This window comes from Schistocerca gregaria, chromosome 2 (assembly GCF_023897955.1).
Source record: "Schistocerca gregaria isolate iqSchGreg1 chromosome 2, iqSchGreg1.2, whole genome shotgun sequence".
Lineage (NCBI taxonomy): Eukaryota > Metazoa > Arthropoda > Insecta > Orthoptera > Acrididae > Schistocerca > Schistocerca gregaria.
Genome location: NC_064921.1, coordinates 379,856,106 through 379,869,041, shown reverse-complemented (window position 1 = coordinate 379,869,041; position 12,936 = coordinate 379,856,106). Strand labels below are relative to the sequence as shown.

General features: G+C 38.2%; 1 protein-coding gene across 2 annotated transcripts in view; it reads left to right on the top strand.

Annotated features, from left to right (window-relative positions):
- LOC126320492 (protein MCM10 homolog) overlaps window positions 1-11,345 on the top strand; it is a 104,788-nt gene extending 93,443 nt beyond the window's left edge. For both annotated transcript variants that reach the window (XM_049993994.1, XM_049993997.1), the window contains 2 exons: window positions 5,459-5,650; window positions 10,829-11,345. In XM_049993994.1, coding sequence (XP_049849951.1) covers window positions 5,459-5,650; window positions 10,829-10,939 — 303 coding nt within the window. In that variant the 3' untranslated portion in view covers window positions 10,940-11,345. The remainder of the gene's footprint in view (window positions 1-5,458; window positions 5,651-10,828) is intronic.
- Window positions 11,346-12,936: the final 1,591 nt, after the last annotated feature.

The window sequence follows — 12,936 nt, the reverse complement described above, 5'->3', positions numbered from 1 at the left end:
TGTGTAAGATGAGAGGAATATTAACAATGAAATGCCACCAAAGTCAGTAAATGAGACTAAAATATGTTAACAATAACTTGAAAGTAGACGTCTAGTTGATGCAACTGTAAAGGGGAAAAGAAGCAATAAATAATGAGCCTCAAATAGAGAACAATACACAGTGAAGGAAGCCACAAAATGTGGTAAAGAGACAGAAGTAGGAAACTAAATAAATCTGAAGAAATGTCACAGTGGATTTTGATCTGCATTAATTTAATTCACTGACTTGGCTACACTAAGAATACTTAGTTGATTATGACTTGTGTGATCTATCAGCTGGCTGATCCTGGGAGGTAAATTTTATTGGTGATAATGCCAAGGTGGGAGCATGCGATGAGCTTTGCTGCAATGGCTTTGTTTGGTTGTACATCGAGAAATAGGGTTAACTGACACAACTGCTTGTGTTACTTTAGCAATTACAGCTTCAGACGAAAAAATCCCTCCATCTACAAGGAGTCACCCATTGCCAGATAGATCAGTTTAGTTTGCAGTGTCAAAATGATCACTAAATTATGTAATCTCAATTATATAATAACACAACTTTAAGTATACTGCAATAAATGTGAACACTAGAAATATAATTATTATTTATTTGACCTTTATTCTTTGTCGCAACTCTTCCATGTAATCAATGAAGGTTATATCCCATACACAGTGACTGGTGATATTGAAGACTGCTAGTAACTGTGCTGCCATACAGCAGGTATAAAAGTGAATCTACGGGGTATTACTTACGTGTTCAAAATTTAATTATTTCTTTGTAAAATTGTCAAATGAAAGTTGCAATGACATCACAACAATGAGAGAGACAAAGGATACTCTTTGTCAGTCTGTGAAGCATAAAGATGCTATAACACAGACTGAAAAAGAGACATTAGCATTTCTCAAGAGCTATTAACTGCTAAAGTGCCATATTAGCATATGTAAGCTGAAGATGAGGATTAATATATGCTGTCAACATGCAAGAGGCCACATGGTCAGCTCTCCTTTGAGGGCTGATACAGGCATTTAGACACTGTTGTAACTTGTTTACAAGCATAGATACAGGAACATTATTTAGACAAAGTACTGCCTCCTCCCATTTTTGTGACCAGTGATATTCTACTGGTAATGACAGTGCTGCTGCATTTAGTTGATTGTAGTTACCAGTTTTTCATTGTTTGTGACATCCTTTGCTATCTTTATTCTTGTCTCCATACCTAGTTCTAACTGATACATGAAACATTGTGTTCCCATACAAATAATGTTGTATTCATAGTGCGAGTAAGGGGACATCAGAATTTGATACCATATAAATAGAACTGTGTACAATAACTGAATCATAGCTGCTGTGTATTGCTGACACCATATATGGTACTTTCCGTTTTGATGGGTAGTCACTGAAGTCAGTGGCCGTCTATGATGATTAAGCAGAGAGACAGCTTAGACATGTATCAAGTTGCTTCTTCAGGCTCACTTGACATCAATTTTATGTGGCACATCCAATTCGATCATGCAGTTCAGTAATGCATGTGTATTCCAGATGCTTTTCAGTGTGCTGTGGAGTTAACTCTCTCTCTCTCTCTCTCTCTCTCTCTCTCTCTCTCTCTCTCTCTCACACACACACACACACACAGGCATGTGTACCATAACACTGTATGTTGGTCTTTATTTTGGGTTATTTGCTTTTGGCTCACTTTATGTATTTCATTGTTCAACAGTGTGTTATTTAATTTAATGGTTTGGCTGGCACAAATACATCTCAAGATGAAATTGTATAATTTTTAAATTGTTTTCTGAAATTTATGAAATTCACAAACAGATCACAACCTTTTCCAAATACCATGCCACCATCCTGAATATTGACATATTCAAGATGTTGAGGTTAGCATCCAAATTCTAATCATCGTTGTCGTCATCTTGTTCTTCTCCTTCACTTTCAACAGTTACTTCATGGCAGGTGGTAGTAGCTACTCTGATTTTCTTACAAATGGCTCTTCCATTTATCTATACTTTTATTTGTTGTATTTCTCCCCCATCTCTGTCCCACATAAAGCCATCCAACAAAAAAATACCATCTCCACATTAACACATTCCACTCTGTCTGTGTCTAATGCTCCCTTTCTAACATTCTAGATATCCATGGAAAAGGTACAATCTCCAAAAATGAATCTCTCAACACTTACCACCAGTGATCTACACCCAGTCTTGTTTTCCTGCAACTATCCCACTAACCTTGTTGAAACCCAAATTTGTTTATCAATCTCCAGTCATCATTCAGTATAAAGTAAGTGTTGAATGTTTCAAAAGATTGCTCATTAGGACTGTGACGTTTTTCAGTGAAGACTTTTGATAAGATCACTTCCTGCTAACCTCCCTATAACATTCAGAGTTACATACTTTTAGCCTTGTGACCCTCACAATATGCATGTAAAACTTTACGATATTTCCAAATCACCAACTGTTCACCAAGATGCCCATTTCTGGAAATGTTCCTGGTGTAAAATCTACCCCAATGCACCCAACCCCTTTCCCTTCCACCCCTCAAATTACATCCTGCTCCAGCATCTCACATTCATAAAATGCAACATCAAAGGGAAGGCAGTCCACATGTGAAAAACTATTAATGACATTTACCAATTTAAGTGTGTTCATTGTGTGATTTTTATGTATATGAACGATAACCGCAAAACATGTAGAATGCATTAGTGGGCACAGGTGAAGTGTCTGTGTCTTGAGGATGTCCAGTACCTAGTTGCTGAGCATGCTATAATGAATGGCCTAGGATACCTAAATGTGTGCTGTATCGCAAGAGCCATTTATATTCTCACCCTCACCCTCCAAGGCTTAGCATGTCCTACCAATTTTTTTTTATTTAATGAAATAGTTATTTCTTTTTATTTTTTATTATTCATTTTTTACAGTTGTGTGCACTCCCAACCCATGCCCACCAAACCCCAATTTACACTATTTTCAACACTTCTCATTTTTCTGTCTATTAACCCCCCCCCATTTTCTTCTATGCTTCTCACTTTCATCAGTAATTTGTGGAATAGTTAGCACAGTCCATGTATTATCTTTGATACTTTATCCTCCATCTTTGCCTCCTTTCTTCCTCAGAAATGTGAAACTCTTTCAGTATGACCTTCTTTTCAGCCTATCCATCTGTCTCTTCTGGATATCATTCATAACAGTAGTATTCAAATAATTGTGGCCACGAGTGTTATTTTTATTAAAGTGAAATCCCATACTTTGCTGTATAATTGGAAAATTCTGATGTTGTTTCATTTTACTACAGTAAATTACCTTATGACAAATATCTTTGGCTAGTGAACATGATGGGCTCAGATGTTTTGAGAAATCTGTAAGGTTTGGGGTCATGTATGCTGTTGCAGTGTAGATAAGTAAAAATGGTAAAATTGTGTTTCATTTGTCATTAAGACAGAGGAAACAATAGTATTTCTTCAGGAGGTAGACATGAAGGATCAGTACAGTTTCTCCTCACTGATTTTTTCCTCTTTTTTTTAAAAAAAAAAATGGGTACGCATCAAATTGTTGGTTGATACAAATTTTTTTTCTCTTGCTTAACTTCACTTTTAATTGTGCAATCATTTTTGTATGCAGTAAACACAGATTTTGATTGTGGTGTGAGTTCATAATTATAATGTTGATCCCCCCCAAATCACCAGTCACATTTTGTCTAATGGTTTGGATGGGGTAGTTCAGTGGCCAGATGGAGAACAAATGCGATAACATTACCTCCCATGAGGGCTTTCTCTTGTAAAACACTTTGGTGTTCAAATTAGTCTTTGGGTTGTTGGCTTTTTTTAGTGTGTTACTATTTTTATCTACACTCCTGGAAATGGAAAAAAGAACACATTGACACCGGTGTGTCAGACCCGCCATACTTGCTCCAGACACTGCGAGAGGGCTGAACAAGCAATGATCACACGCACGGGACAGCGGACACACCAGGAACCGCGGTGTTGGCCGTCGAATGGCGCTAGCTGCGCAGCATTTGTGCACCGCCGCCGTCAGTGTCAGCCAGTTTGCCGTGGCATACGGAGCTCCATCGCAGTCTTTAACACTGGTAGCATGCCGCGACAGCGTGGACGTGAACCGTATGTGCAGTTGACGGACTTTGAGCGAGGGCGTATAGTGGGCATGCGGGAGGCCGGGTGGACGTACCGCCGAATTGCTCAACACGTGGGGCGTGAGGTCTCCACAGTGGTCGGCGAAAGGTGCATGTGCCCGTCGACCTGGGACCGGACCGCAGCGACGTAGGGGACCGCACCGCCACTTCCCAGCAAATTAGGGACACTGTTGCTCCTGGGGTATCGACAAGGACCATTCGCAACCGTCTCCATGAAGCTGGGCTACGGTCCCGCACACCGTTAGGCCGTCTTCCGCTCACGCCCCAACATCGTGCAGCCCGCCTCCAGTGGTGTCGCGACAGGCGTGAATGGAGGGACGAATGGAGACGTGTCGTGTTCAGCGATGAGAGTCGCTTCTGCCTTGGTGCCAATAATGGTCGTATACGTGTTTGGCGCCGTGCAGGTGAGCGCCACAATCAGGACTGCATACGACCGAGGCACACATGGCCAACACCCGGCATCATGGTGTGTGGAGCGATCTCCTACACTGGCCGTACACCTCTGGTGATCGTCGAGGGGACACTGAATAGTGCACGGTACATCCAAACTGTCATCGAACCCATCGTTCTACCATTCCTAGAATTTGCTGTTCCAACAGGACAATGCACGTCCGAATGTATCCCGTGCCACCCTACGTGCTCTAGAAGGTGTAAGTCAACTACCCTGGCCAGCAAGATCTCCGGATCTGTCCCCCATTGAGCATGTTTTTGACTGGATGAAGCGTCGTCTCACGCGGTCTGCACTTCCAGCACGAACGCTGGTCAAACTGAGGCGCCAGGTGGAAATGGCATGGCAAGCTGTTCCACAGGACTACATCCAGTATCTCTACGATCGTCTCCATGGGAGAATAGCAGCCTGCATTGCTGCGAAAGGTGGATATACACTGTACTAGTGGCGACATTGTGCATGCTCTGTTGCCTGTGTCTATGTGCCTGTGGTTCTGTCAGTGTGATCATGTGATGTATCTCACCCCAGGAATGTGTCAATAAAGTTTCCCCTTCCTGGGACAATGTATTCACGGTGTTCTTATTTCAATTTCCAGGAGTGTAGATAAAAATAAGGCTTTGAGTCTCATTTCAGTATCTGCCATATCAATCTCCTTTGTCTTATTAAAGTGTCTCACATTTTATGTTAAACTTTAGGATCAGTTACCTTTTTGTGTAGTATCACTATTGTTGAACTTGGGTCTGTTGCAGGTGAGTGATCTACCTTCACTGTAGATTTAAGTTAATAGCATAATAAAATAATTTATTGCTAAATACTTAAACTATTTTTTTGTGTTCCAGTGCAAGTACCTGGCACTTCAGGCATCAGAATTTTGTCGTTCACAAGGACATCGGGTGTATGTAGTCGAGACTTGCAAACGATTCTTCAAGTGTGAAGACTGTGGCAATCGCACTATCAGTCTGAGCCTAGTGCCCACACAGACATGTGGCCGCTGTAACGGCTCTCGATGGAAGAGAACAACAATGATTTCTGTTAGTTGACATTTGTTTAATAAAATTATGATACATCGCAATAGTAAACAATATGCATGTTTCGGATACGATTTTTGGAAGTAGATTTAATCGCTTTACTGAATAAGATGTAATAATGTGTGGTGACAGTACTGATAAGGTGACAGTTCATGCCATTTCACATATCAGACAACAGCAAAGTGACACATTAGTCAGACCACTGGACTCTAACTTTGGAAGAACTAGTTTCAAATGTGTCTGACCATCTAGTTTTAGGTTTTGATAGATTCCCTAAAAGATGAATGCTGGAAAAGTTCCTATGGAAAGAACATGGCTGGTTTGCTTTCTCATCCTTGTTCTGTCTGAGCTTGAGTTCCATCTCTGATGGAGCTAGCACTATAATGCTGGTAAATTGTTGTCAGCTGACACAGGATCCAGTCATGTGTATTCTGTGATAGCTCTGGAGGAGTATACAGGGTATATGCGCATTGGGAAATCCGGGAAAAACATAGAAATTTTTTCATCTGGAAAAAAACCAGGGAATTTTTTGTTCCAGTTTTCTGTTAAATTTTTGTTGTTTTGACTAGTAAGAACTAATACTCCAACACAGAATTCTACTTTAGCCCACTGCTGCAGAATAACACTGCACCGAGAGTTGGGGGTGCAACGAGAGGGGGAGAGGGGGGGGGGATGAAATTTAAGTTCCACAGAAAATGTGCCATTTACAATAACAAAGCACAGTGTACACACAAGCGTCTGCCAGCAGCAAAATGTGCCAATGGCTTTAGGATGGAGACTATGAAATACTTCATAACAACATACTGCTTCCAAAGAGCGTGACATCACAACAGTTTACATTAGTTTTGTTTGGGCAGTTGCCAGTAGGCTCATGTGCATCCGCAGTTGAGCAACGTATGAGCAATACCTACTCCTGATTCTGGGTATTTGAAGGGTGGCTGTTAGTATTTGCAGTAGCAATGAGCAGCAGGATGTTATCTGGAAAACATTTTCTGGCATGCGCAAGCTGCTAGATTCATGCATATGCAAACCTGTCCGAGCTATAATAGGGAGGGGGGTAGTTTTCGCATGACCCCTGTTTAAATAGTGATTTTATTGTTTCCTCTTCATTTACATGTCTCACGTCAAATGAAAACAAAATGGATTTCTGTGGCTAGGAACTATCAAGTGAATTAAAATACGTTCACATAATTATGAAAGGCTAAAATATGTTAATAGTTTCAGTTTTCTGATTTTATTTTATTTCAGTGTTTTTGGCAGGCAGGCATTATTGCCTTGCAGAGCACTGACATTATTTTTGTTAATTTGCAAAAGAAATTTTGCTTTTATTAATCTTTTTCTGCAAAGGCAGTCAATTTATTTGAAGCACTGTTGGCTATTGTCAACAATTTGCTGAATTTCAAGGGCTTATCTTCTGCCATAATAGAAAATTAAACATGAGATAGTGCAGTACTGCTACTTCAAGAAAATTTGCATCCCAAAAACCATACTGAGAAGCTTAATATCAAGTTGGGGGTCACTTCTTTGTGAATCTGGACATATGGATGTGCACTTTAAGGCGAATTACACATTTTTAGTATGGTTTACGAAATTCCGATGATCTTGGAGTATTCTCTGATGTCCTGTTTTGTTTATGATGTAATGTAAGAAATCTTAATGCTGTATATGTACATACAAAGATAAGGGCTTCCTACATCATCATAGCTGTGCACGGGTGGTAATGTGTGTTTTCTGGCGCACTCTTGACAACTGCTGAAGTGAATTCTAACAGGTCACAGGAAAGTACTGCGAATGGTGGTTTGAAAGCGTTAATTTCAATGTAAATTTCGTTTTACGCAAGGTAAATTACGTTATGCATGCCAATGTTATTTGAATTTCATAAATCACAGAGCATTTGATTCTTATTTCAAGCTTAACACTTCGAAGGTCAGACACTTATAAGAATTTTGAGCCCAGAAGACAAATACATTTAAAATTTTACCAGCATATTTGCCTGATGTATCTTGAAGTGGAACACATACAGAAAGAAGACCAATATAATATGTGAAAGCTTAGCTTTTTTTGTGTGTTCACTATGAATATTAATTTAACTCATTAACTGTTCATATTTTTGTATTTGCACTACTTAACAGGGATGTTACTATTGGCTGATTTCATCATGTGTCCTATGCTCTGAATATCTGCTATCAGTGGCTTGCAAGATCATGTGACATGAGCTGTGATTTGGCTTACAAAAGCACACCGCAACCTCAATTTCAATGCTTTGGAAGCTAACGTGCTGTGTTTGGTGGAATTCGAATATTTATTTTCACAATACAAAAATATGTAGGCTATCATAATATGAAAATATGCAGCGTACGTGTTGCTGTACATCAATGATCTTTCCAAAATACGTTTCTTTTCTGGAGTTTGTTTTCTAAAGTGTCGGGAAGTTCTATGTGAATGTACAAGACCTTAACCATTCGAAGGATTGATAAGTTTAGCTGGGAAATCTGTGAATTTTTTTCATTTACCACATATATATCCTGAGTATGTTGTCTGGATGCTTTGGCAGGTTTTCAGTCCTCTTTTTATGTGCCTATCCACCTTTCAATATATCTTTAAAGTGTTGTTTCTAAAATTTCATAGCTTTTGCTACTGCATCTGCATTTCTCACAGTCAGCATTATGTTCCAATTTTGTGAAAATATTCTCCTTAAATGTGTGCCCATTAAATGTCACTGTTCGTGTTTAAATAACATGTTCCTGTAAGAGAATGGCATCCCAAGTTCTGTGTGTGTTTTAAATATACACAACATAAATAAGTATGGACTACTTCTGTAGGAAAATAATTTAAAATTGGGTGAGTTAAGTAAGGCCACTAGAGAGAAATGCAACATGGTGGCGGTTGTGTAGAGTGCTTCTAAAATGCTCCAGTGATTGTACTAATGAGATTGAATAAGAAAAAGTTGTTTGTTTCTTGATGTTTTCAAGTTATTGAATGTAAAATTATTTCAGAATGTTGTAGAAGTGGCGGGACATTTTAATATGTTCAGATGGTAAAATAATGAGGTAAGAAATAGAATTGGACATTTATTAAAATGAGAACGATGGCTGGCCAAAGACCCATTATAAGTGTACACAAATGTGCAACTATATACAAGAGTGCAATAGTAAGCTCAACAGATGAAATATTAATGACTCTCTTAATGAGCAAGCTGGTCACTTAAGAGCATTACAGGTGGTGTACAACTTGTACCAGGCAATCATGTGACCACCCATTGCTGATATAAGTCATAGCAGTGAAGTGGTGATTATTTCCCAGTCAGTTGTATGGAATCACTACAGTAAGATGAGGAGACATTACAGAGTGGCAGAAAAGATCGAACATGCCCATGAGTACATTGTGAATGAAGTTGCCGTATTTATCGTTGTATCACTGTGGTCTGTCCGATGTGTCTAAGGGAACGGTGTGCGTCTTGCAGCCGTGTAATGCAGAATAAGTGCAGTACTCATAAACATATCTTAACTGATGAAGATCAGTGATAAGTGTGTCAATGACAATTAATTTCCAACTTGAGAGGAATTGCTGCTGTCAATGAATCCAGGTCTGTGGCATCCATTTTCTGAGCAAATGTAGCAAAGGTGACCTGCAGTACCTCACAAAAGGCCTTTGCTCATAGTGATACATAAACCTGCATGTCTTCAGTGGACCAAAGCAACAAAGTAATCAGACAGTAGCTGATTGGAGGCATGTAGTGTGGTCAAACAAGTCACAGTTTTGCCTTGTTTCAAATGATACATTGAGGTGTTTAATCTGCAGTGTGCAGCTCAGGCCACAGTTGATTCTGTGATGTTCAGGGGGTATTTCTTGTACCATGACTGTACGTACAAACCAGGATGTTGACTTCAGTATTCTCAGTGACCAAGGGTTGCCCCTTCTTTTACATGTTCATGAAGAGTATTTCCAGAAGCACTACATGATCAATAAACACTGAGTAAATTCAGGTGGATTCTTTCCTTTGTCGAATTAATGTCATTATCAAGGTTAGAAACAGTGTTACATGGTATTAGTGTGATGTCTCCTGAAGGTTAATAATGTTTTGTTCAGGTGCCTTACCTGTTATATTAACTGAAGGCTCCACAACTCACGTGTGTGCTCTGTACTGTGTTTTTATCCATTTGGGTAAAAGTTATTACTCAAAAAATAATTTATTTTTCTCACTTATGACTTAAATTGTTTGTCGTGGTGGTGGTGGTGGTGGTGGTGGTATGTGTGAATCAGTGCTAGTATTGCCAATCATCTGAATATACATCCTGTGTCACTTAAATGTTTGCATCAGTAGCACATCTCATTTATTCTGCTCCTGATGCTTCTATCATAGGGTCATGGGTATTTTCCTCAGTTCTCAAGATTTGTCTAAGCTCGCATTCTGTCATCAGTATCACTTCAATGACCGTCTCTACTTCTGGTACTCAGATTGTATGTGGTGTAACAGTGACTCATTTGCATGCACTGAGACTGCAATGAGTACTAATCCATGGTTTATAGAACTCCAGAAATGAAGGTCCTGAGTGTGTCACTTAAGAGAGTAACAGTTGTCAGTGAGCTATCCAATCTAGTGAAACTTCAAAAACTTTCTAAACAATGATAGACTGGACAGTAAACTCCAAACATAATGAACAAAAGGCATTTTTTAAGTCAAGAGGCAGACAAAAAATGATTGTCACTAACAAACTGGAAGAGAGAGTCTTTTCTGGCGTGATTGTCATGCATGACACTCTAGGGGCACTGCATAATGTGACACAATGAACATCTTAGTCACATGTTATATAAGGAGAAATGGTACACAGTTAAAAAATGAGATGAAACTGCTAAAAGTTGAAAGAATTTTGTTACAAATCATGTAAGATACAAGGTTTACAACTGTTTTAAAAGTTAACGCGTGTCGTAATATGAAAATCAAGCATTTTAAAAATTTGCATATGGGATGCAATTAACTGAATGTGCACATTACATTAATAAACGTAACCTCTGTTATGAACTCTATATTTGATATGCAATTTTTTTAATTGCACAATTTCTGGGTCTTGTTTAGTAGAATGTTGTTAGTGTTGCTGCTATATAAGAAATCTGTAGCTGTCAGATCAAGAGTAAATATAGTCCTACATGGTGCATAACACAAACAACTTTCTGTTGCAGGAGAGACGTGGTCCATCTCTTACCACCCCATTGTGCTTGAGGGGTGGTGAGGAAGTCTTCTTGGGACATCAAACTGAGGGAAACATTAATTTGCTTGTTCCCGAAGATTGAGAACAGTGCAGTTGAAAGAACAACTGCTTCACAATTTCATGTGATGTGTGTTATGTGAAGTGCATGGAAATGTGAGATGTAAGGATCACTGATACAATTATACTGCAAAATCAGCAATAACTGAACAAGTGGTTTATGCCAGTGTTGAACAAGTTGAACAGAAAGACGTATATAGCACACATCATACTTATATAATTTGTTACATGCAGTATTTCCCAAACTGAATACAAAGGACTGTGAATGTATCATTTTATGTTAAAAAGGCTGTGGCCTCTGTAAATATTTTGCACCTTAAATATTATTTTAACAATGCTTGTAATTTTTTTTCTATGTTTGTAAGGAATCTCACGTAACAAAGGCCAAACTGATTGTACATAATTAATAAAATATGCAGATATCTTTAAAATACTTAGTTTTTACTTAAACAAATAAGTCTTTTAAAATTATTCATTTTGAATTACTTCTATTGTATTCGCACAGTGATTGTTATTAAGGTATGTCTTGCACCAAAGCAGCTGCACTGATAGAAGCTGACCATGAATTTATAAAAGCATTCCATTCAGAATGAGATTTTTTACTTTTATTTATTATGCAGTGATTGTAGTCATTGGTAAGTCCAGTAGTGGTGCTATTCGCACATTTTCTGTGGGAGAGCCTCTTATAGTACCTCTCAGAAATCATAGGTGGAAACATAATTGACAATGAAAGTTTATTAATCTCAAAGTGTGCTAATCTAGCATAATGAGTAAGGATTTTGCTCGAAATGGCATGAAATCCAGCTTTGAATTTCAGTGTGGCACAAATTTTCATTAAATAGGGATTCAGATCTTCATTTTTTTTACATTTATATTGATTTCAACTCCATCAACCATTTATTTCATTTCAGTGAATTTATTTCAGTTGATAGTGTGGCAGAATCAAGAATTTCTGATAATGACATAAATCTGGAATGCCACCAAATATTGTCAACATCTTCTGTAAAGTTAATTGTGACTGCAGCACCACACTTCTCCCACTACTGTGGCACCTGATTAGTAGCATTAACTATTATTTTAGTATTGTTATTTTTCTGTTGGTTTAATTTTGTTAAGTTTTTGAATTTGTTCTTTAATAATTAACCAGTTTCTTTCTTTACAACTTTTTTGACATTCCATTCCCTTTCTCTGTCATATTGGTCCATTAATTAGAGATGTTCTTCTATTTAGAAATGTTTGCACTGGCTCATTTCGTAGTCTGTATGGTTTGTTCTGTGCGATGTTGTCAACATATGTTTTGTTATAATATTGATTATCACCTTTCGATAATTATATTCTGTCCCAAAATTGGTAAATAATTTTATTATTCCAGGATATTATCAACTTGTCTGCCCCATGAAGAAGTGCAGTGAAGCACATTAACTATCTTTGACATTATTATTGACCTGATGCTTTTACCATATCTCTTTTGCTACATTCTCGTCCCACTACATTCTTGTCCCACTATGTAGACAATGCTGCTGATTGTCAGCAAAATGATGATGTTTCATAGAAATTCATTTAAATAGTCATGATCATTGCCACAACTGTACCATAAGAATCTTGCAAAAAAGTGATGACATGACCTATAAATGATTCAGCCTTTTGGGGAGGATTGTAGGGAGGTTGAAAACTGGCAACATTGTTTGGGGTGTGACAGATGATATGAAATAACAGTATCATTGGCATATTCTTCTCAGCCAGGTCAGGATTTGAAAACAATTCCTGTATGGGTATTTGCAGTTTATATCAAAGTTCCTTTAATTTTATCATGCCTTCGTTATGTGTATAAGTAAGTTGTAATATAAATGTTTTCATTGGCTCATGTCTTGAAGTCAAGTTTCGCACTAAAAGTTTTGTCCCCAAAACATACTGTTTTCCATGCAACGCTTTAAGTTGCATCCACTGATCCTCCAGTTTTTCACCTACTTGAGCAATTTAATTTAACCCACTTAGTCTACAGAATTACTTCTGTTCATGAGA